The sequence below is a fragment of the Bombyx mandarina genome, chromosome 11 (genome assembly GCF_030267445.1).
Source record: "Bombyx mandarina strain Sakado chromosome 11, ASM3026744v2".
NCBI classification, from domain to species: Eukaryota; Metazoa; Arthropoda; class Insecta; order Lepidoptera; family Bombycidae; genus Bombyx; species Bombyx mandarina.
In genome coordinates this window covers 14718596-14744928 of record NC_143218.1, presented here as the reverse complement: position 1 = coordinate 14744928, position 26333 = coordinate 14718596, and the positions used below count along the sequence as shown (strand labels likewise).

Below are 26333 nucleotides of genomic sequence, written 5' to 3'. Positions count from 1 at the left end.
GTTAATTCGCTCGTCGAGACCTTCGTCGCAAGCGACGGGTTCGACGAGGACGGTGACCGGTGCTTGTGGTGCCTAAAAGCACCGTTAATGGATCAGGAGGATCCGTAATGACGTGCTTTGGGCGACGTCGACGGTTTACCATTTGGTCCGCAGGATGTATGTAGTTTCCAGCGGCTACGATGAGAGGGTTCTCATGTCGTGCCGCCTTCTCAAAATGGCGCAGGGTTGGTAAGAGAGTGTTAACTATGAATGTGGAAGGATATAGAGGAAGAGGTAGACCTAAGAAGAAATGGATGGATTGTGTGAAAGACGATATGGGTAAGAGGGGAGTGAGCGAAGAAATGGTATATGATAGAAGAGTATGGAAGGAGAAAACATGTTGCGCCGGCCCCAGATAATTGGGAAAGGGCAGGATAATGATGATGATGATAGATTGTTGACAGATAGATAGTTTTTATCTTCTATTGAAGGTTTCAAACTGTTTTTTAAAAGTTTGGTTTAAGTGGATTGGTCCAGGGCATCATGTTAAGTTCTCTAAAAAGTTCACCAGCATTTTGGTGCTGACCAGTTGACCCAAACAGAATAAATCATGATTTAGGAGAGGGAGGAGAGTAGGTATCTAATAAACTCATATTGATACAAAACAAATAAGTCAACAAGCTATTGGTGAAAAGTGCATCTCTCATTTATTACTATCACTCATTAGTATTTTTAGCTTATTTACACTTGCTAATTAAGAAGAATTAGTTAAATTAAAATTGATTGATCTTAAAATCGGATTTATAAAATCGCAGCACAGGATATTTATTTGTGACATGTTTCCTTGTTCAAGCTTTGTATCAATAATTTTATGCTCTGAAATAGTCATATAGCTAATGTTTAAAATATATGTAGTTACATGATTAGTAAATAGAGAATAGAATAGAATGAAATAGTGGAACAGATTAGACTGAAATAGTGGAATAAAATAGTGATATTTTCTTGAGCATACTAATTCATACCATGTAGGTACATATAGTTTCACGGAACACCCTATCACTCATAAAACTTACTATTCAAGTTTAAATCTTAAAAACTTTAAAGCTCAATATTGGGGATCTAATTATCTATCAGAAAATTTAGTAGTAGTATCTAGTACATATTACAAATTATAGCTTATGTAGAAAATACTCACAACATATAAATAATTACTAACATGTATTAACCTATTTCTCAGGCAACATCCCATATTCTATTAGATATCTCTCAACATCTGATGCAAAGAAATCATTGCCCAATTCATTACTCATCTTTACGAAATTACCAATAATCTGTCCTTCTTTATAAACCAACAGAGCAGGTACACCATCAACACGAAAATGTCTGCTCAAACCTGTAATATCTGCTGATATGCGACAGAATTTTACAGCAGGATAGTCTGAAGCAAGAATGTTTAAGCATCCATTCATTGTTTCACATGCAATAGTGGCATTATTGTAAATATGGATTATCACAGTGACTTTTTTGTCTTCCTTATCTATAGCATCTAAAAACTCCACTCTACTATTCAACGTGACAACTTTTCCAAATTTAGGAACTTTTTCCAACTGTGCCATCAACTCTTGTAGTCTTTGCTTTTGATATTGTTGGAGAAATTCTTCATCAATCAGCTCATTAAATTCATCTTCAATTTCTTCAATTTTTTTATCCTGAGCTTCTTCGCGTTCTGTTTTGACTGAAAGTGTCCGTTTTTTGGACAATGCAATACGTTCTTTTTCTAATTCAGCACGATTTTCCGCTTCTAACTGTTTAAAGCGCCGCCAGTCTTCTATAACTCCTTTAGGTCCAGTATTCGTGGCAGACCCGTTCCAACTATTGATGGGAGGCAGCTCGGCATTTTTTATTTCTTTATTCGGCATATTTCCTTCTTCATCGCCACTTCTACTATCCTCATCATCAGACCCGTCATCTTCGCTGCTACTGCAATAATTGTGTACTTTCTCTCCTAGAATCTTGTCATCCAAAGTCGTCATTCTGAACTAAACGTAACTAAACGGTATAAAGCAATTACATTAAATAATTTACACCAATTTACACTGACCGAAAATGATTGAACCTTTTGCTAGTTTTAATTTTTTGTCAACTAAGTTAGGTATTAAGTACACCCTTGTACACCTATAGAATTATTTTTTAGTAATTAATTAGGTACATACGGTATTAGTTATTATTTATTTAAGGTATGTATAGAATCTAAGTAATTAGAATTTCCTATTTACTATTTTTTAAGGGATTTTATGACCTGGTAACTAAGACCTTTAGGTCAAGTCTTATTTTAATTTTAATCTTCTTCTTTTTCTCCACTTTATCCCACTAGGTGAGGTCGGCACAGCTAATTTTTCTCTTCCATTCTCTTCTATCAGCCGTCATCTCAACACTCACTCCTCTCTCTCTCTCATATCGTCATTCACACACTCCATCCATGTCTTATTCGGTCGACCTCTTCCCCCTTTACCTTGCACTACCATTTCCATACATCTCCTATTTTAATTTTAATGAAAAAATATTATATGAAAAATGATAGAAATGAAAACGATATGAAATGAAATGAAAACGATATGAAATGAAATGAAAACGATATGAAATGAAATGAAAACGAAATGAAATGGAATGAGATGAGATAATATGTGATGAAATGTAATCACAGTAAAATGGTGGTCATTTACTGAGACTTTTTCAGTGGACTTTTTGGAGGATCCCTAGAAGTAACGTTCAGCGGCTTTATTTCATTTTCTCACATTTGTGCACTTTCACAGATACTAAATAGTTAATAAACCACCGTTATTACACATTTAAACCTGAAGAAACACTCTTCTCCTTGCGTCGGTTTCTTCATTACTGAGGGTCGTAGTCATGGCCTTGAAACAGTTTGTTTTTTTATAATGCACCGCCATCTGTTCCTATCTGGCAGAACATCGTGCACTGTGGTATCAAGGGCTGCACGAATCTGGTCCGTCCAACGGGTCGGGTTCCTGCCTTTTGAAGAAACACTAAATAGACAAAATAAAACAAATCACACAACTAACTCTACCCGTTCCCGCCAAAAGTAGGTGTACATAAATATTTTTAGTTTGTTTTCAAAATCTTATTATTTATAAGGTGTTCGTTGTGTGAAATTAGTCAGTCAAAGATAACTAGCACATGGCTAATAGACTAGACTAGATTTTCAATATTATTTTCACACTTAATCGTATAATAATAAAACAGCTTCAATTCAAAACAAATCATATTCTATTCTTTGTAATTATTGCCGTGGGCTATATGTTTACATTGATGTTTATCATATAAGTTTACAATATATCACAACTGCTTTTTTTTAATCTTTAGCAGACATTAAAATGACGTTTTTTTTTTATCTTCCGATATTAAAAAAGAAAATAAGAAAAATATCTGTAAATTAAAAAAAACCGTAAAAAATAAACATAAATAAGCAATAATATTAAAATACTATAAATGAGGTGGACGGACGAAATGTTGAATATCGTGGGAGAGCTGGATGCAGGCAGCGTAGATCGTTATGACGAGGCCCGGGGGAGGCTTACGTCCAGCAGTGGACGTCGGTGGGCTGAAATATAGATAGATGGAAGTGACACAAAACAAATTAATTAAGAATTTTAATGGAGAACTATATCTTGCGTATCAACATCGACTTTTTGGCGGGAACGCGAGGAGTGAAGTTGTGTGATCTGTTTTATTTTGTCTATTTAGTGTTTCTTCGGGTTTAAATGTGTAATAACGATGGTTTATTAACTGTTTGATATCTGTGAAAGTGCACAAATGTGGGAAAATGAAACAAAGCCACTGGACGTAACTACTCGGGATCCTCAGAAAAGTCCACTGAAAAAATTTCAGTAAATGACCACAATTATACTGAGATTATATTTCATCCCATATCACCTCATTTCATTTCATTTCATCCCACTTGATTAATGTATCAAATTAATCATCTTCATTTCATTTCATTTCAACCCATATTATCATTTTTCATAAAAATAAGAATATAGATTAAAATAAGACATGACTTAAAGGTCTTAGTTACCAGGACCAGTTATAAAATCCTCAAAAAAAAGTGCATAGCTCTGTAGGATTTCTGATTTTACCTAAAATTAATTAAACAATTTATAAAATAAAACAATTATGTCCACAAAAGCTAAACAAACAGACAATATAAATAAAAATAAGTGCTACGAATCAATATGGAAAAAAGCTCTTGATAAGAATTCCGAATGGCCCGACAAGGTTATATTATTCACCTAATTTCATGATTTTATTTGTGAAAAAAAACTTTATATGAAATGTAAATATATGTATTAAATGATACTAAGAATTTTATTACAGGAAGAATTTTTAGACGTAATATATTGGATGCGCCAGGCTATAGGAATCATTTTGGGACTATCTTGGGGGCTGTTGCCATTGAAAGGATTTCTGGGACTGCTATTGTAAGAATCTTTTAATTTATATTCATATTTAGAATTTCTTAATTTTAATCAGGGGCTCTGGTTAGTCAGAAATCTGCACATTCTTAGAGTTCAATTTCCAAGATATTTCAAAATTGGATACAATTGAGGCCAGAATAAAGAAAAAAAAAATTCAATGTGTATGATATAATTGGTTTAAATTACAGGTTTGTCATTTTGAATGCAGCAGTAATATATGTATACGTAAATAATTTTCACAACATTGATGAAGAGGAATATGGTGGGATGTGGGAAATTACTAAAGAAGGCTTTATGACTTCATTTGCTGGATTTTTAGTAAGTTACACATTCTAATTTTACCATGTTGGAGGAAACATTTTGACCACATTTGTTGTATTGAACATATTAAATATGTAATTTGCAAATTTAGTTATTTCAATATTATGAAAGTGAAATCAAATGTGGTAAATATTATAAAATGCTTTTTGAAATGAGAACTGAATGTAAAACTTTTTCCTTTATTTCAGGTGACGTGGATTATAATGTACACAGGATTGCATTCGGAAAAATTATGAGACAAAAATACAATAATGCATTGAAGCAACAAGTCTGATGTATTAGCTAAAGTGAAATTTAAGCAATTTTGGATACCTTTAATCTTTATCCTGGTATCAGTCCAAGTGCTTGCATAACCTTTTTAGAAAAACAAACATATTTAAATGTTTTACATAACAAATATGTGAGAAAGTACAGTTTTGTGTATTTATGAGCCTTGAAACATAATTTTATTAGATATTACTGTTGAACTAATGTAATAGTTGAGTTATAGACATTTCACTGAAATTTTGAATTTGAATTTAAATGAAAATTGCTATGTGTGCTTAATATTTTTTCTTTTAGTTCTGATGTATGATCATAATTTAAACTTAAACTGATATTAGTTTCATAAAATGCAGGTGTGAGTGCCTAACAATATCATTCCAACATTTGTAAAATCATTTGCATTGATTTGTACCAGTTGGTAGGCTACATCCGAATTAAGAAATATAGTGCTAGCAAATTGTATGGCATAGATTTATAAGGGTCTTATTTGTCTATGAAACCCTAAAAAAGTTGAACCTGAATTCTAGATATTTAACAATAGATTTGTGTCAAAGGTATTATTAATTTTGAAATGCTGTCACACATGGAATGTGTTTTGGCAATTAAACCTTATTGCGATGTTAATTTTGCTATAAACTTTGTCCCATAGGCATTTTCGTATCTTCAATTTTTAAACAAAAATTATAATTTCATTCTTCATTTGCTTTGGTTCTACCAAAGATCTTTAACAGATTGTATATTTAGAAACTACATTCTACTAAACAAATATTACAGTTTTTCGGTTACCGATGCGTTTATAATTAGGTATTATTTATTTACAAAGGGTTTTAAATTTTACATTTTTATTCTGGAAGGAAACAGCTTGATCAATCATTGATTCTAGCAACATACATATAAAATGTATATTGGAAGTTTATGTTAATTTGTTAAACCTTTTTTGTTATTTTTTATCATAAGTTAAGATGAAATGATATTTGCATGGTTCACATTATGTAATACAACTTCGCTAATGTGTATAAAAAAATTAAATGAAGATTAAATATTATTGTTGGAAAGCAAGAACATCGGTAAAATATCTAATTTAGAGAACAAGGTAATCAATTAAAGCATATGCATTTAGAAGTTAAATCTATGTGTTCAAATCTTCGGTAGTGGTGTGATCAAAGGATTTAATTACAGTAATGTTTACTTTTTTATCAGTAAGAATATTAGCTCTAATTGTGAACTTTAACAAGCTAACGAGCTTGTGGCTTAATCTAACCTAACATTAAATTGTTAGACAGCAATTGTATTTTAATAGTGGTTGTACTATATTTAAATTGAAACCGGGAACATAAAGAGTGTAAGGGAATAATAATAACTACCTCAACATAAACATAAATATATATGAATTAACAAAATTAAGTGTAAATACTTACCTACTTTATGAAACCAGTAATCTGTAGTGAAGGTCATGTTGGCATAAACCTTCATCTTGGCACGTTTCCCTTGCACCCAGCAGAATACCACACTCCGCTTCACTTACTTTAAACGTTAAGCAATAAATAAAGACATTAAATAGGTAATATTATGTGATATAATTGTTGATAATGTAATAAAATTAATACACTCTAATTTGATCAATTTTACAAAGCATTGGTATTAAAATTATAACAAAGTTATCATTTGAATGTTTGCAATATATTGAACAGTTTGATAAATAAATAAAATTAAGAAAAGATTCCTTTATTTAGTAATTATATGTGTACCTATTCATCCGTTTATTACTACTTTAAGCTCTATGTTTACGTATTACATCTATATGTTATTATTTTAGTAAACTACATTTTATAGCAGTGTATACGCATGCGCTGCGCAACTATGCGACGAGCCCACGTATATTTTTTTAGAAAAGCACTTAGATAATCGCGGTGATTCAAGGAAGTAGATGAAGTGCACTTCAGTGGACAACGGTATGACAGTAAAAAAAAAATCCGAAGACCACTCCATAGCCATTTGAACGGCCGTCTGGTGTAGTGGTAAGTGACATGGTCACTACACAAAGGGGTCGCGGGTTCGAATCCCGCCAAGGGAAGATATTTGTATGATAAATATAAATGTCTTTTCCAGGGTTATGGATGTATATTAAATATATGTACGTGTATAATAAAAATCTTACATTTATTTCCGTTATCTGGAACCTGTAACACAAGTTCTTTACGAACTTAGCACGGGACCAGTTAACGTGGCGTGATTGTTATTAAATATTTATTTATTTATTTATAGCACATATATGAGTCGTCTATTAACAATGGTGGCAATCTGTGCATTTGGAGAAAAAAATGTTATTGATATGTCAATACAGATTGATTTGAATATAATCGTCTCCTTCAAAGAATACGGTTCAAAACCTGCATTAAATAAAGGTTAATACTTAACCTGTTATTTATCTAAGATGTCGTTCAGAAGAGTTTTGTGACTGCCAATGGAATACAAAGTCAATAATTCGTTTTTCTGATTTACCAATAATTGTCCAAAAGTCACATTGCCGGCTTTGATAATAGTCGACTCATATATGGTACAAACACCTCAGAGGACTCGGAGATTCCAAACGATATGTAAATCTACACTTTTCAATTCTCAAATCGGATCGCATTACTCCGTATGGGTAAAAACAGCCAGGTTTATGGAAGTTCCTGTGCAAGGTCATAATCCTCCTGTCCTGTGCATTCGTGTTGAAGCGAGGCACCGGTGTTCGAATCCGAGGCGGGTACCAATTTTTGTATTGAAATACGTATATACTCAACAAATGTTTGCGATTGACTTCCACGGTGAAGGAATAACATCGTGTAATAAAAATCAAATCTGCAAAATTATAATTTGTGTAATTACTGGTGGTAGGACCTCTTGTGAGTCCGCCCGGGTAGGTAGCATCACCCTGCCTATTTCTGCCGTGAAGCAGTAATGCGTTTAGGTTTGAAGGGTAGGGCAGCCGTTGTAACTATACTTGAGACCTTAGAACTTATATCTCAAGATGGGTTGCGCATTTACATTGTAGATGTCTATGGGCTCCAATGACCAGTTAACACCAGGTGGGCTGTGAGCTCGTCCACCCATCTAGCAATAAAAAAAGCATTCCCACCAACAAAGAGTTTTACCTGTTGATTTTCACTGCAAACGGATAACGACAGAGATGAATCAGCTGAGCGAGCTGAACGGAATATGAGAAATGGGAAATGAATAGTCAATTTCCACAAAGAGCGAGTTCAATTGAAGTTTTGAACTGGTTACGTGTGGTAGTGTTTTGTTGTGTGAATTCGCGGTTATGTATACCGAAAGAAAAAGTATATATTATAATATCATAAGCACAGAAAAAAACGTGCAAAACGAGCGAGTCCGTTTTAAACTACTCGGCGAGAACGCGACGCAGCGGACACGTGTTACTCGTTTTTTTCGGTATAAATACTACTTTGTAAAATTCAATTGCGAGTGGAAAGGACTCATTAATGACTTTGGTCCGAGTCCGCAGTCCATTTTTACTCTTTTCGCCCTCGTCATTTACACTCGACTTTTTGTTGGGGGAACACATGTATACAGTTTTGTATTGAGAGGTAAAAGGAATAATTAATGGGTCCGTTCCGCTCGCGGTGGAAACCGGGCTTTAATTGTGTAATTACTTTGTAATAGTGTGTCATAGTTCTAGTGAAAATAGTTTGAACCCTGGGAAAGAGGATGGAAATCAAACCAAGCGGTACAAAGTGACCACCGCTAGGCGTAGCTGCGAGCGAAAAGACGTAAATAAATTCTTAAAAAATCTTTTTAAACTTCAAAAACGGTTCTCAAAGGTAAAAGAAAATTAACACTACATTATAGTATAAATATTTAATCATCTCGCCACGTAACAAGAACATCATCTGTCCTATATCTTTGTGTAATTGTTGCATCTTTGAAATCCATGCGAGTGCCAGAAGCATGAGCAAGGGCACCAGCATATGCTATCATCACTCCATTATCTATGCAAAATCTCTCATCGGTAGCAAATATCTTTGCCTCTCGTTCATGACACATTACTCCCATCATCTCTTGGAGTCGCTCATTGCACCCAACTCCACCTACTATTAATACCTATGAGAAAGAAAGAAACAATGTCGTAATATTTAAAAAAATCGATAATTTTCAAAGAAAACTTTAAATATATAAAAAAATTAAACCTCATCAGAACCGCAGTGAGCCATAGCTCGTTCAGTGATCTCCACCAGCATTGCAAAAACAGTTTCTTGTAAAGAATAACATAAATCTTCTGGAGTATATTCTTTCAATAATGCATCAATTTTATCCTCCATGTACGATAGGATACCAGAAAAACTTACGTCCATTCCTAAAAGAAAGTTAACTTTACTCAAAAACATGTAGTTTACAAAAGTAATCATGTGAACACTGATTTAAGGATTCCAAACTCAGCAGCAGATTTTAACACAAATCATATTAAAAACACGACTTTATCCATATTTATCATGATTTACATAGATTCATACAGCATGTGATGAAAATGTTGAATGCTCTGTTTGCAAATGTTGTTGAATGCTCTTCTCTTCTCTGCACTATACAACAAAAATCATACCTGAAAAAACTATAATATGCCTAATACAGGTGGTTTATGGCACAAAGCAATTCCTGTTTAAAGGGTGGGGCAGTTGCTGTACAATAGAACAAAGACTTAGAACTTATATTTCAAGATGTTTATGATATTGATATAATACCTAGTCTGGTCATAAATTCTGTCACATGTTTAATGTAAAATAATTGAAACAAGTTTATTAATTATGTAACCATTCATATACCAAAATGAACTTAACAAAACATAGATTCTTATGACACTAAAGTTAATTCAAAATGACCTCTGTGATTTTGAATACAGGCCTTCAATCTGCGCGGCCAGTCGTCTATCGCAGCACGAACGAGGTCCATGTCAATATCGGCGGCTGCCTTAATCAAGGATGTCTTGAGTGACTCCAAATTGGGATGAGGCTTTGAGCACGCCTTTTCCTCCAAGTGTTGCCATATCTTGTAATCTAACGGATTCAAATCTGGACTGGAGGAGGGCCAGTCTTCGTGCCGGATGAAGTCGATTTCACGCGCCGCCAGCCAGTCTTGTGTGCTCTTCGCTCTATGAGCTGGCGCCGAATCTTGTTGAAATACCCAGTGCCTGTTATTGAACATGGTATGAGAAACAGGTTCCACAAGGTTCGTCAGGACTGTATTTTGATACACAACTGCATTCGTTTTTACACCTTTCTCACAAAAATGTACCTCTGTTAAGCCCCAATAAGAAACTCCCAACCATACCATGAGCGAGGATGGAAAATGACCTCGTTGGACACGCGGAATACGGTTGCTCGCTTCTTCACTACTGTGTGCGTACACCTTATCATTTTGTTTGTTGTAGCTCTCTTCTACGGTAAAAATTTTTTCATCCGAAAAAAGAATTTCCCGATATTTTTTTCCCGCGTACCGCTTCAACAAAGCGCGGCATCTCTTCAGTCTCAGGTCCATTAGACGAGCATTCAAACGATGTCCTGTTTTTCTTCGATATGCCCGAAGCCCTAAGTCTTCAATTAACACCCTTTTCACCGTGGTTCTGCTTAGCACCATCTGAGGGGCCAACAGTTTCTGCTTACGTTTGGGATTTCTTTAAATTCGCGCCTTCGCAGCTTTTATCACTGCTGGAGTCCTAACAGACCGAGGGCGACGACTTCTTGACCTGTCATCTACACTAGAGTCTTCATTGTATTGTTTGATGGTACGATAAACAAACCTTTTGGTTATATTCAAATTTTTCAGTATGTTAAAAATTTGAATTGGCGCGTAACCGCAACGATGCAACGCAATAACTGCAACACGGTCTTCTTTAAGCGTCCACTCCATATTTAAAAATGAGTAAAATTCTAAAACTATACATTTTTATTTTCATGAAAAATTCGAAATTCGAATTCAATAAACTTTTTTGTGGCCAGCATTCTAAGAAAAGTTTTTACTGTGTGACAATACTTATGACCTGACTAGGTATATTTCAAGCTTTATATTGTTGATGTCTGTGGGCTCTAGTAAACACTTAACACCAGATAGGTCATAACCCTGTTCACCTGATTAAGCAATAAAAAATCATCCTTCCTATTTTACACAATAGTTCATATCTTAAATATATAGCAGATATAGCAAACAAGCTTTAATAGTAAAGTAACAAAAATAATTAACAAACCTTTAACACAATATGGTAAAGGCAAATACTTTTTTCCTTTTTTAGCAGCTTGTTCTATGTTATAACCTGGACTTGGAGCATTAGACAATTTCAAAACTCTAGCAAACCTGAAAAAAAACTAGATTAAATCACATAATTAAAGCAATTCAAAAAATGTTCACAGAAGCTATCATCCCACCTATCTAAGCAGTTGCCAACAGCTATGTCAATAGTTTCACCAAATATCCTGTATCTTTTTCTTGAATATGCTATAATTTGTGTATTCCCTCCACTCACATATAGCACTGTTGGATTATTTGCTTTGGTTATCAACCTTCCCATTTCTATGTCTGATGTGATTGTTGTAAGAAAAAATAATTGATGATTTTATTTCTAGGTAGCCATATCTTGTGTTTATTTAAATCGATAGTTTTAGAACTTAAGAGCTAAAAAAGTTTTCTGTTTTCAAACATAACAATAGCAATATTTTTCGTTTTAATAATTAGCATTGTTAGTCAAATGATTTTTTCAGAAAGGATACGTCCAATACAATGATTTACACCGTAAATAGGTTTTTTCCATAGTTTAGCACATGTTCTGGCAACAATTGCACACACCATCAATGGCGCCCCCATACCAGGTCCTTTGGTATAACAGACAACATCAATTTCATCTGGATTGAGACCAGACTGGTCCAATGCTTCTTGCAATACTTCATGAATGTTTTGTTGATGATGTTCTGCAGTTTCTCTAGGAAGAAACCCTGGAAATCCAATTATAATTACTTTTGACGGTAAAAAACTACGAAAAAGGCAGACTAGCTTTCAGGCCACCTGATCTTAAATGGTCCGTGTCACTCTTGGATGCTAACAACTGAAATTGTATGAAACAAAATACTGTTACGTACTCCTAGTACTATTCTAGCGCTCAACTCAAACAGAGTATGGGAAGTTCTTTCCAAAATCAGGATAGATTGCAAAAAAATTGGTATATTTGCTAAACAAAAACAGTATTTTATACGGAAGCTTGTGTATAGATAAGACAAACATTAAAAAGATAATTTATAATTGTAAATTTACTGAGCTATGAGTTAAGCTATAATTTTATTGTTTTATTTAAAAATAATGATCATTTCACCTTCACCGGGTGGGGTTATGTACGTTCTTCTGCAATTGGCCAAGATTTCTCCATCTTTAACTATACCAATTCCTAGTTTATTTGCACTTCCCTCAAATCCTATCGCTACTACCATTTTTATTCGATTGAATTCTATAATTTATAAGCGTAAACAATGAAACATTAATTGCTTAAATGCTTAATTAACACAAATAGTGTAAAATGTAAATGTAAAACTCAAATATATTTTTTTTTAAGTGATTTTATGACCTGGTAACTAAGACCTTTAAGTCATGTCTTATTTTAATTTATATTCTTATTTTTATGAAAAATGTTAATATGGAGTGAAATGAAATGAAAATGATTAATTTGAAACGTTAATCAACTGGGATGAAATTAAATGAAATGAGATGATATGGAATGAAATATAATCTTAGTAAAATGGTGGTCATTTACTAAGATTTTTTCAGTGGACTTTTTGGAGGATCCCGAGAAGTTGCGTCCAGCGTCTTTGTTTCATTTTCCCACATTTGTGCACTTTCACAGATATTAAACAGTTAATAAACCACCGTTATTACACATTTAAACCTGAAGAAACACTAAATAGACAAAATAAAACAAATCACACAACTTCACTCCTCGCGTTCCCGCCAAAAAGTCAACTCAAATATATTAAGTGTATAATCCATAGATTAAACACTTAATATATTAGAGAGTATAATCTATGGTGTAAAATGTAAATATAGATAATAAGCTGTACTATTATCTATGATAATGATTGTATGGGCTTAGATCCCCTTGCCTTTCCTAATAAGGAAAAATTGTACAAAAAAAAAAACATGTGTGCAATTCACACGTGGTAGAAGTGAAACCTTCCAAAATTAAAATACAATTATCTTAAACGTCTTAAGTATGTGTAAAATTTTGTCATTAGTAAATAATTGTAAGGTAGCGCCCTCTGTGAATTGATATTTTAATCTCACGTATAATTCTAAATTAAAATTCACTACAAGAGCTTTCATACACACGTTAGTATTAAAAAATCTCACAGGTGGCGCTGTATTAAATAGTATGTATATTTCTGTCTCATTCTTTGCTGGCTTCATCCTACACATTTTTGTATTTGTGTCTCTTACCTGTCGTTTTTTCCGTTGCATCCGGTTTGAAATCACAACGATTCTAAAGAAGTTTTCACTTCAAAAATATCTTTAGTTTTATGACCTGGTAACTAAGACCATCTTATTTTAATTTATATTCTTATTTTTATGAAAAATGATAATATGGAGTGAAACGAAATGAAAAAAAGATGATTAATTTGAGACATTAATCAACTGGGATGAAATATAATCTCAATAAAATGGTGGTCATTTACTAAGATTTTTTCAGTGGAATTTATAGAGGATCCCGAGAAGTTACGTCCAGCGGCTTTGTTTCATTTTCCCACATTTGTGCACTTTTACAGATATGAAACAGTTAATAAACCACCGTTATTACAAACCTGAAGAAACACTAAATCGTCGCGTTTCCGATTTTCCGATCCGGTGGTAGATCTGCAAAGCACTGCTCTTACTAGGGTTAGTGTTAGCAACGTCGTCAGGTTTGAGCCCCGTGAGCTCACCTACTCGATGAATCTAGAATAACCGCTCGGGGATACTAGAATAGGTAGAAAAAAAACTATTCCTTTAACATCATGCCCTCAAATATTTATGTATATTTCTTATTGGCTACGCTCTGTATACTATTTCTAAATTCATGATCACGCTTCCATCGTTGATCTATTTACAGGTCCCACCAAGTTAACCTATAGTAGAATTATTTTGTCCATGCAGTTTGGATCATAAAACATATCGTGACTAGGGCAGTGAGTATGTTGCGCGGGCGCAACGCCATTATCGATAAAAACTAGTGAGTCATCGAAGGCAGGTACACGGCGGCGCGGGGTGGTATACGAAAGGTGGTGAGACATTGTTATGTTATGAGTCATTTGTTGTACTTAAATACCTGCAAATTATAGTACATATGTCGAAAATAAATGTGTTTTTATGCATTCATTCTCTGAATTTCTTTAGTGCCGCAATGGCTACTCCTTTGTTTTGTACCAAAACGGTAGAATTATCAACAATGTGTTAAAAATTTTCACTGAAATGAAAATTGATCCCGAAAAGTTACAAAGTGTTAATTTCTGCCGTTCTCGTTAGCTTGCTGCGGCGATATGTGGTGTAAGTTTTCGATTAGTGAGTTTTTCTTTCATTTTTATCACAAACCCACAAAATGACAATCCAAATACACTATCGATAGCGCTTATCGACAACAATAATGCGCACCACTACGCCCGTCCATAAGGTTCGTGAGTAGAAGAGAGAGCGAAATATTCGCTTCACCGCTCTGATTTTTTATGACCTAAACTGCATGGACAAAATAATTCTACTATAGGCATAGATAGACTAAAAATTTAACAAGCCTATGAACTTTTGAGGCTAGAACACAAGAAATTTGTGAAATGATGGAATTGGTTAATTTAGTGTTTCAGATTGACAGGTCTATTGAGACGTATTAAAAAAAGTTTCACTTGTAAAAGTTCACGAATCTAAGAAAATGAAAGAAATTCTCTGATCGTGGATTGTGAAAATCCCATCAACGAACTGCGACATTATTTCATTGCATATCAACTTTATTTCTCGTTCCATTTCACTCGTATTTAAATTCTAGTATCAATTTCCCTAATGGAATACCTACGTACGTAAAAAGTATTCACGAATTTCTTTCATGATAAAGAAATATCATTGTTTAATAAAAATGAAACCCGCAAAAATTATAACTTGCAAAATGAATAATGGTCGTACTGGGTAAAATTACGTATGAATATTTGTATTATTATTTTCCACATTTATTGGTATAGCACAATCATATACATCAAAATCAAGTATAAAAATATTTTAAATTAAGTGCAAAATAAACCAAAGCTTATTTTTATTATGTTGGAAATTTTCATGACTCGGTTTTATTGTCTTCATTCACCTCATCGACGAAATCAGCAAGCATATCTTCGACAGTAATTTCCTTCGTATTTAATATAGCTACATCTTCAGAAACATTGGATGGATCATGAATAACACCATTTTCGATAATCTTTTCATGTGATTTATCAATACCATTTTCTATAGGAATATCATTATCGATATTCATATCTTCACTACTCTTGACGTCTTTAATTATATCTTGATTAGCTTTATCATTTTCTTCTTGTGAGATAGTAACCTGTTGTCCACAAGTAATTTGTATGTCATCTAAGTCAGCAGAGCTTTGCATATTATCTTCATCCGTTTTGTCTAAGATAGTTATAGTTTCTTTTACAGTGTTAGAATAATCATATCCAACTTCCATAGACAATGGCTCTTCTTCATCATCCACATTTCCTGTTGTTTTGTTCAGCGGCATTTGTGTTTTGGCTTCAAATATAGTTTCAACTTCATTAGAGGCTTGTGTAACAGTTTTATTATTTTTACAACAATCAGTTATCTCAACATCAGTATTATCCACTTCAGTACTGATTGCATCGTTTTCTTTTTCTGGTTTGGATTCTTGAATTTGTTCTTCCGAACCCAAATGTTCTTCGACGATTGGTTCGAGGGATACAATATTTTCCTCTTCAATTTGTTTCACTTCCTCAATAACAACTTGTACTTCTTCGACTGTGTTTTCTGCAGCATCCGAATCATCACTGATTTCTATAGATCTATCAGAACAGCTGCTGAGACTTATTTGGTCAGTCGCACCATCATCCATTCGATGCTTTTTGGTTACTGGTTCATCAGTTATATTAATAACTTCTTCGATTTCATTTGATGGTATTCTGCAGAAGTAGAAATGTGTTTTTTACAAAACTATTAGGTCTACAATTATTTATGCGGAATTCTGTATTATTATAATAGTATTATAAACAAATTTACCTGTTATGCCCTAACAGAGTTTCTAAAACGGCTCTATTTTTTTCTGACATTCTTTTTCTTTTATCTTTTCTATTAGCTCTGTTATCTTCAAGACGTCCCTCTAGAGCAAAATTAAGTGAGGGTGGGGAACAGTGCAAATGCAATCTTATGTCCAATAGTGCTTGAGAACAAAACTTGGCGATCTGGGAAATTAATATTGATATAAAATTACCATACTACTAGAATTGCAATATGTTATGTTTCGTACTATTAATCCTTTGAGATCCGGAGTCCACATGTATTGGAGATTAATTTTTTTTTACTGGTAGGTCTACTATCCACATCCTGTTTAAGTAATGTGTGTAGCTAGGATCTGGTACAACATTTTTATAAAAAATCTTGGGAACGCAAAGGCTTAAAATACGTAAATTATTAAAATCGGTTAATCGGTAATTTACCCTAGAACTTGTTGTGTGTAGTAAGTTACTGTAGAGTTGCAAACAGTATTGTGTAGGAGGCGGTACCGACGACGGAATAGATTTACGTCCAACTTCTAATGCTCGTAATAAGTGTAAACCACGTTCTGTACTGTAGTTGTTAATGTTGTAACATTCTTTGACTAAACATTCTTGGAATATCTGAAATAACAAAGATATTAAATACGTAATAAAACAATTTAATATTATATTTTCAAATAAAAAAAATAAGTTATGCTCGTTATTTATGCTCGATTTCATTCAGCTAAATCATTTTCAAATGTAAATCACAAAGAGAATATTCTATGTTTTAAAAATGGTATCAGTGCATATTATCTGTAAAATAGTTAGTCTATATATCTATGTTTGTCCATAACATACTCTGTGTGTGCTAGGTTTCAGGAATATACCACAAACAGCAAGGAAAGTTTCCCCACATTCCAATGCCGCTATTGCTACTTCATCGCTTACTTCTTCAGATCTGAAAATAAAATGAGATCATACATTTTAAACTACGTGAAACAAGCTTAAAATAGGCGAAACATTCTTCTCTCTTTTTCTCTCTCATTCTTCTCAATCAATAAGATAATAATCAATAAGAACTCTGGTTGCTGGTGATTAAAAGTTTAGAAGCGTAAATCGCACTTTTCTATAGCGAATCAGTAATGCATAATTTTTTATTACGAGGAGCGTCAGAACAAAAACCGATAAATCAAATTTTGACATTTTTTTATTTTTTTTTATTGCTTAGATAGGTGGACGAGTTCACAGCCCACCTGGTGTTAAGTGGTTACTGGAGCCCATAGATATCCACAACGTAAATGCTTAATAATGTTATGCCAATTGGTTGTTCTTGTACATATCTTGTTCTATGGTTAATGTTACCTGGTTGAAAACTGATAAATCCGCTCTAAATCCGTCCAGGAAATACCCGGATCTGAACATAAGCCGTCAATCGTACTAAACAACGATGGCGATCGGAACAGATACCGATAAATCCCTAACATTTTTCATTGTTGATTCTTTTGATTGTGTCAAAAACCGATATATCTAATTTCGAGTTTCTCACGACAAAACCATAAACACGGAAAACGGTTTAGCATCTTAAAATCAAGAAAGACACATCCCCGGTCAATAGCAATAAATGAATCAACGTAAATAAATGCCTAAGTGCTTTGAAGAAACCAGACTAGAAGCCTCTCATGGTAAAACAATTGGTGACAACTGGGAGAAAGGTGAAACTTTTTCTTGGTACAAAAAATTATTGAGTGAAAATTCCTGACAACCAGGAACGACATGATCATGATTCTATTTGCGATTGTCTGGAACCAGAAATAGCCATAGTAGTTTAAGTTTTTCATTTAACCTAAATTGAGCTTTTGGTTAAATAAAGTATGATGTGATTTTGAAATAAAGTTGTTTGATTGGAAACCACCTAATCTGGCTTTAGAAACTGATGCATGTTCAGCCACATTTTATCAAGCCCTCATAGTCCTACTAGCATTTTATCCATCACTAGTATATCCTATAGTCTTTTAACAAAAACCGGTATAACTATTTTATTTTTTTTATAGCTCAACAGGTACCACAGTCACGAATGCAGAATTTAGGTTACCAAACAGTGATGCTAACACCAATTGATTGATTTCGTTTAACTCAAACATTAGAAAACTATGAACTTGGCCATATTTTTACGTTTTTCCACAAAAAACAAAAATGTGATTTATCGGTTTTTGTTCTGACGCTTCTCATATATAACATCATTGAATTACAGGACCACAGTTGCTTTGATACATCCAACTCATGTATAAAGAGTAGTTGTCTAATCTATGCAATAAATAATAAAGTAGCTTCATATTTTGTGAATCCTCAATACAAAACATCAGATTGGATTCCTGCATCACCCAGACAGTGTCTGATTTAAATTGGCTTACTATTTGTGTTGTGCCAATATCACTACAAATGTAATTTTGTATTACGATTTTATAGTTGTTATGTCAAGAATTCGCCAACATTAAAGTCAAATTTCGTTTCTGAGAACGGTTCGAGTTATTAACGACTCTCTCACCAGATTATTTTATAAATCATTAATTTTATATGCGACTTAGCTATAGCTTATTCTTAGCTTTACAATTTAATATTTGTTTTCCGGTTTGATTTTATCTTTTCGGTTTTTGAACGTTTCTCCTGTAGATATAACTAAAATAGTAATTATTTCTTTAGTAAATAATTTGAATCTGATTATATTAAGAGAATGGTATGAAATTGATTTTCTTACATCACAATTTTATTTTTCTCGCCTGGCATGTGACTGGCCATCGTACTTTCCTGCAGCATTGTCTTTGCCAATTTCTTTCTTGCTTTCTTGCTCAAATTTTTCGTTGGTTGAGCATTCATCTGAAAATATTTTTAATATTGTTATTATGTATTGTATCAATAATTAAATTGATTAGATTGTACTCTTCTACCCACTTATGTAAAGCTCTCCCTCTTTAAGAACGGTTAGCTGGTAGATAACTATTGTTGAGTTAAGCTCGCCATTTTAGAAGTTTTCACAATTATTAAGTTTTATTAACTGTGTGTATTTTATTAACAATAAAGAATAAAGAAGAAGAATATTATAAAAGCACTCATAAAGTCTGGTTAACCTTTCTGCCCGATGAAATGAGGCAGTTATTCTAGGCAGGCATTCTAGTTTAAATGCTAAGGTCTCATTCCACTGTTTTCCAATTCAGCTTAAACTCACTCAAGATCAGCCATGTCTACAATATAACATCTATGTTTCGGGTAACCGCTTAAAAACAGGCGAGCCATGTACCAGTAATAATAATGAATAATGAGAGAAAAAAAAAATTATTTGCTTTTTTTCTTTACATTTTTTTGCCTATTTATTCTAACTTAACTGAATAAAAAAACTTCAAAACAAATCTGTTAAAAATATACTAACAGTTAACTGCACAGTTTTCATTGGCGGTGTTAAATCTTCAACTATGTAACCAGTGAGTTCGTCTTCCCACGTTTTACCCCTTGTTTCGTGTGACAGTTTGTGTACGTGTAAGACGTTCAACCATCTTGTAAGACTACTGTAAGCTGCACATCGAACTTTACTGTTGAAAATAATTACATCATCATCAGCATCATCATCATCATGATATTAAATAAAATTAATTAGTTAATTAGCTTGTTCATCCATCTACGCAATAATAAAATAATTAAATTATAAATTTAATTCCATTTAAATAAAAATCGTGTGCATGTCGTGGATTACGAAGATACTTCATACCCGATCGATCCGGTGGACCGAATAGTAAACAGTCGACGTCGCCCTAAGCACGTCATTACGGTTACTCCCGATTCATTAAGGGTGCTTTTAAGTACCTCAAGCACCTCTAGGGGGCACCTCAAGACGAAGGGCTCGGCGAGTAAATTAACCCATAGACACAGCCCACTGAGTTTCTCGCCGGATCTACTCAGTGAGTTGCGTTCCCAATCCGGTGGTAGATTCTGCGAAGCACTACTCTTGGTAGGGCCAGTGTTAGCAACTCTCCAGGTTTGAGCCCGTGAGCTCACCTACACGTCAAAGAGAGGCTGAAATAGCCTCTCAAGGCTATCAGCAAAGTAGGGGGAAAAAAGAAGATACTTAAATATTTAAAACGAGCTCATGACCCGCCTAATTTTACATGTTTATCGAAGATATAGACAACAGAATGTACATTCATAGCTTACCCAGACTCGTCACTTTGATTGTCAAAGCTCCATCTTAGGCTTTGCATTGGAAAACGGAACACTAGCGCCGAAAATGGAATAAGATTAGGCCCCAAGCTGAAACATACAAGGTCTTCAGTATTTTTTCAATATTCATTGCAGTAATAATTACTTCAGCTCATACACATAACGGCCTTTGATTGCGACACCAATACTAAAGCAAGCAATTTGCTATGGCACAGGTCCATATTATCGTCCTTTGCCATCATCAACAACAACAACATATTTTTGGGCTTGCAGATACTACTGTTGAACTTGACATTCAATTTATAATTTTGTGGTATGGCAATTTTCTACTTTTTTAAATTTAAAACTGAAAATAGCACCTGGGTGCTGTCTCAATGGCGCTATCTGCACATATTATTATATGCCCTATCTTTAATGCAAAAAAAAACCTAGTTCAATTGCTCGTTTAGTTGCGAATATCGAACTGTCTATTTACAATTTACTCAGTCACTTTAAGAAGAAACCGGAGCCTACGGATAATTCGACATACTTTTGTTTGATCTTGCAGAAAATGCATTGGATTGTACACAACATTTAATGCATAATTATAATGTTTACAATTTGACACATTGGTTTATTTTTCAATGACGGCAAAATAAACCTTCGTGAGATGCATTTTTTCAGGATACAGACAGTAGCTTTTTTTTACTTACCACGCAACAAGAGCGTCTAGTGTTCTCAAAGCTTCAATTTTTATAGAAGCAACATCCACAGCACTGTTCATATCACTTGACACACTAAGCGATTGTAGGATCATTTGTAGGATAATCTGAGGCTGAATAGGCTTAGCCACAGGATAAATTTCACTGTAAAAATAATTAATTAGATCAGGGGTGAGCAACCTTTTTAATCAATGGGCAAATTTAAATTCTTTTTGGGGGGCCGCACATAGATTATCTCTTATTAACAATTTAGGATACTTTATTTGTTTATAATATATATAAAAATGAATTTTTCGTTGACAAATGAAATGTTCGTTAGTCTCGCTAAAACTCGAGAACGGCTGGACCGATTTGGCTAATTTTGGCTAATTTTGGAATTATTTGTGGAACTCCAGAGAAGATTTAAAAGATAAATATGAAAATGCTCGGAATTAAATAAAAATAACAATTTTGTTTTTCCTTTGAAGTGTCCCCCGTCGGACGGATTCTTTTTGTTTGTTTTAAGTTTATTTTATACAAAAGTTTAGGTCTTTTATTTATCGATTGAGGCACTACGACGTCTGCCGGGTCAGCTAGTTTATAATAAATATTAGAATTAAAAAATATAAAGCTAAAAAAAAGTCAAGATTTCATATTTTATATAAATTTTAATGCAAGATAAAAACGAACAGAAAGACGAATTGATGGGAGAAAGTCGATAAAATAAATTCAATTTTAGAAATGCTTGGTGGGCCGCGTGTTGCTCAGCCTTGGATTACATCAATATTAAATATTAATTGTATGATGTTATATTGGTAAATTTACTACTCGTGGCATGGTATTGTTTTACAGGTGGCAACGTTTACTTAGAGTGCTGTTGGACTATCCGAAAGTTGCATTACCAGTACCATTTCCAAGGAGTGCGGTCTGCCAGTTCGAAAGTTGGAACTATTTTACAATAAAATTCTAACTTATTGCTTTAAGATGCATGGTGGCATTCATGTAGGATTGTCTATGAACAATAACCATATAATACCAGATGAGCTGTTAACTCATTAACCCATCTAATGTAAAATAAAAATATATAAGATAATATATTTTTCGGACTTTTAGACAGTACTGTATCATAGTTTTGATTATGGAAACAATTACTTACTCTTCAAGCGCTTAGTTGCATGGCAAAATTGGTTAACTTTATTACCATCCATATATCCATATATCCATAACCAATTTTAATCTATATTTAAAATAATTAACGTATCTAACCTTTTTAAAATTAAATTTAGTCTAATGAATAATTAAATACTTACACAAGCATGGCCTGTATGAACACAAACACATTTCTAAGTCTGTTGGTTAGTATTGCCATTCTATGTTCATTGGTGCCAAGATTGGTTGTTTTCGTTATGTAACTCAATGCTTCGGCCAATGGAGTGCCTGCTAAGATTTTTGGTCTACTCTGAAAGATTCCAATACATACTTATATTAATATGTATTGTTGTTTTTGTTTTTCAATACTTGTATTTTGTGATGACAAGATATTTGTGCTTCCCTATTTACATGCTTCATGTATAATATGCCACCATTACTACTTAGCATCAGATGAGCTGTAGGTAGCAGAGTTGCAGTAAAATGAGTATAGAGATAAATAGGCTACTTGAAAAAAAAACAGTTGTTTTATATTGTTTAGATGGGTGGACGAGCTCATGCTCCACCTGATGTTAAGTGGTCACCGGAGCCCATAGACATCTAAAACGTAAATGCCGACACCTACCTTGAGATACGAGTTCAAAGGTCTCACTTGTTACAGCACAAGGACTACCCCACTCTTCAAATCGAAGCGCATTACTGCTTCACGGCAGAAATATGCAGGGTTGTGGTCCATCCAATCCCAAACCAATCCGTGTGGACTCACAACACGTCCTACCACCAGAAATTACGCAGGAACAATTAAGAATGGACCGTTCCACTTCTTTATTAAATAAAATAGAATAATAGAGATAAATTAATTTGTACAGGTTCATGTGCTGAATGCAGACTAATTGATCTTATTGAGAATCACGACCAATCTTCGGTTGTATGCCCTAAAATACGACAAAAATCATTGTGTTCATGAAGCTCAATAAAAATAATAAATTTTAGACAATAGATTTTGATTTACCTCTAATTTATCATTGTTTTTATAAATATTCAGGGAATTACTAAATATGACTTCAACAAGATCATTGGCTGCTTTACATAGTATATTCATCTGTTCACGCCAGCATGCTTTGCTTGTAGCTCCTTTGTCTTGTGAAGGTCGCACCTATGGAAAAAATTATGTCTCAATTTCCACTTCGACTATAGATAAGAATTGAAGACTTTTTTAATTGATAAGATAGTTACTATTAAAGCAAATCAGTTTGAAGTCGTCGTGGCCTTAAGGATAATGCGATGCATCGGTCTCAACAAATGTTCACAATTGACTTCCACGGTGAAGGAATAACATCGTGTAATAAAAATCAAACCCACAAATTTATAATTTTCGTAATTACTGGTGGCAGTGCCTTGTGTCCGCGCGGGTGGGTACCACCACCCTGCCTATTTCTGCCGTGAAGCAATAATGCGTTTCGGTTTGAAGAGTAGGGGTAGACGTTGTAACTGTACTTGAGACCTTAGAACTTATATCTCTCAAGGTCGGTGGCGGACTTACGTTGCAGATGTCTATGGGCTCCAGTAACCACTCAACACCAGGTGAGCTGTGAGCTCGTCCTCCCAACTAAGCAATAAAAAAGAATAAGTTGAATCAAATGGACAAAGAATTAAATTACATAAGAAAAAAAAGTGCCTTCCACAATTAGGCCACAATAAGACAGAACTAAGTAAGTATTTTTCTTTGATTTGCTGTAGATGGATAGACAATCGCACACCTGGTCATATCTTTTTTGTTACTTTGATAAATAATTGGCCAGTGGTAGAGCTCACAAGAGTACCACTAATCCCAATCATATGTGCTTACACATCTTTGCATCCAAAATATAAATATAATATACCTGTTGTAGAATATGTGCACATTTAGCTGAATTTATTACGCTACTGTGATTGTGAGAGTCTAAAAATTTCACTAAATAATCTTCTGTTGTTGTACGATGTGTAGAACAGAATTTTGGAAACCTAAAAATTTAAGAAAATAACAAATATTTGTTTCTATTATCTTAATCTTTTAAATATTGCGTTGGGGAAAAATGTTGTTTTCATATTTTCTTTTGTTTTACAACAATTGTTTGCTGTTTGACAAAGTGTATAATGTTCATTAAATAAAGCTCTTTTTCCTGTACAAAACTGCCTATATGACTTTTTAAGCAATTTATTTTTTTTATTCTCGAGGCTTACAAATGTAATAAATATCTAGGATATAAGTCATCTGCACTCTTTTGCTTTTCATAGAGGTCAAAAAACTGCTGAAACAGACTGTCTGTTTCAGTTTCATAGCACAGAAATGTTTTGTTAAGTTTAAAGATTTTTAATGTTGACAACAAGCCTTGCAACAAAAGACCTTTTGTGCCAAGCTTAACCTCCTTCCAAAGACCATGATCTGCATTTGATATGACTGGGAGGGCTTTATGCATTGGGAAATGCTTGAAAGGAATGCATTGTTCAACAAGGAGCTGTATATAACCCGCTACACCATGAAAGAGGCTACTAAAAAGATGCCATCAACAAAGTCAAACCAACAATGTTACTCAAACTCTAATGGTAGGTCTTTCAGCATCTACCATATTTTCCAGACCTTGCCCCAATAGATTACCATCTTTTCCGCATCTTGTTGAACCATATGATGGGATTACCTTCAAAAATGAAGAGGACCTTAAAAGCTAACTTAATAACTTCTTAATACCAGAGCAGGTAAGGTAGGAAGAAGTTATAAACAGCAACCGCTAATACATATTTCTTTAATTTATTGTTATACCTATGGATTTTGGTTTATTTGTTATTTTTGTTTGTTTGTTTGCTTATAAAACACTACAAACTCATTCCCCAAAATAATATATTAAACATTATTTTTTTTAATATTAACCTATGGTAACAAAATGCCAATAGAATGTCAAAAGTTCATGTTGCCATTATTTTTTAATATTATGTATTTGAATTTGACTATCTACTGATATGAAATCTCTATCACCTTGTTTTTTTTTTTTTGGTGAACCAAATTGAAATTTAAATTATGAAGAATGTAAACAAACCGATCATTAAAGATATGACTTCTGAATACCTATAATATAATGGGCTACACAGTCTATTGCTATTGATGAATTTGAGCTCCTTAGGGTCTAATCAAACCACAGGGTTACTTTGTGATACCAACATTATTTCAATGCACTGACTATAATATTTGTTAAAATATTTCCTTTGCCAAGAATTGGATTTTTATTAAATTATTTTATTAAAACTACAAGGAAAATAGTTATCATAACTTAGGTTATGTTTATTTACCGGCGCAATACGTTCTCTAAAGCATTCAACCATCTCGTATTATCCACCAAAGTCCAGTTAGAAATATTCTGAAAGAACGTGGACAAAGCTTCTTTGACCGCGTCAATATCGTTTGGATCTACGTTTTTTAGTTTCTCCAAGATTTGACCTGAAATTTAAAGGTTATTTGTTATTAAATTCCAAAAAATAATACAGTAGATCCGGTTATATTGTCTTGAAGTTTAAGAAGAAATGTGTAATGGATCTACTCACTCATTGTTAGCAAGTTTAAGTTCCTTTTTCACAATTGATTTACAGGTACTTTTTAGATATTAGCATGTTAATTTTGTAAACAAAACGAATGAACCACGAGTTTGTTGAAGTTTAAACAATTCTGTCTACTGTCTGGTTTGACACTTTTTTCTTAACTGTTTCACAGCCAACGCTCACATGGTCGTACAGCCTATCTAAGCTTCTTTCCGGTTTTATTATAAAATGCTTTGTTTGAAATGACGGCTTAGATTTTTCTTTTTTGTCTGTATGTTAATCACCTCCTTAACATATGATTGTTCCAAAACTTCTGGAATTTACTGAGAGACTTCAGGTAGCTTTCTCGAAGATTTCGAGAACTTCTAGACACGTACACGGGAAGCCACGTACAGTAGCTTTGT

The 26333-nt window shown here is 33.6% G+C and overlaps 4 protein-coding genes across 4 annotated transcripts; 1 reads left to right on the top strand and 3 right to left on the bottom strand.

The window, feature by feature from the left end:
• Positions 1-206: 206 nt before the first annotated feature.
• LOC149502069 (phosducin-like protein 1) lies at positions 207-2257 on the bottom strand. The gene has a single exon (XM_089731058.1). The coding sequence runs from the start codon at positions 2010-2012 to the stop codon at positions 1206-1208; it is 807 nt and encodes a 268-aa protein (XP_089587184.1). The 5' UTR covers positions 2013-2257; the 3' UTR covers positions 207-1205.
• Positions 2258-4067: 1810 nt separating this feature from the next.
• LOC149502068 (GEL complex subunit OPTI) lies at positions 4068-6778 on the top strand. Its single transcript, XM_089731055.1, has 4 exons — positions 4068-4275; positions 4375-4478; positions 4664-4793; positions 4985-6778. The coding sequence occupies exons 1-4, from the start codon at positions 4174-4176 to the stop codon at positions 5030-5032; spliced, it is 384 nt and encodes a 127-aa protein (XP_089587181.1). The 5' UTR covers positions 4068-4173; the 3' UTR covers positions 5033-6778.
• A 2128-nt stretch (positions 6779-8906) lies between these two features.
• On the bottom strand, positions 8907-13053 carry Tcs3 (Probable tRNA N6-adenosine threonylcarbamoyltransferase Tcs3). Its single transcript, XM_089731054.1, has 6 exons — positions 12415-13053; positions 11819-12040; positions 11477-11627; positions 11299-11405; positions 9251-9417; positions 8907-9164 (listed from the first exon to the last, which is right to left on the bottom strand). Exons 1-6 carry the CDS (start codon positions 12527-12529, stop codon positions 8922-8924), a joined length of 1005 nt encoding a protein of 334 aa, XP_089587180.1. The 5' UTR covers positions 12530-13053; the 3' UTR covers positions 8907-8921.
• A 2205-nt stretch (positions 13054-15258) lies between these two features.
• LOC149502066 (proline-, glutamic acid- and leucine-rich protein 1) lies at positions 15259-26092 on the bottom strand. The gene is made up of 13 exons (XM_089731052.1): positions 25936-26092; positions 25684-25831; positions 24243-24363; positions 23372-23515; positions 22521-22669; positions 21223-21375; positions 20525-20620; positions 19746-19905; positions 19077-19195; positions 17180-17279; positions 16781-16960; positions 16344-16525; positions 15259-16246 (listed from the first exon to the last, which is right to left on the bottom strand). Exons 1-13 carry the CDS (start codon positions 25937-25939, stop codon positions 15382-15384), a joined length of 2421 nt encoding a protein of 806 aa, XP_089587178.1. The 5' UTR covers positions 25940-26092; the 3' UTR covers positions 15259-15381.
• Between the last annotated feature and the right edge of the window lie 241 nt (positions 26093-26333).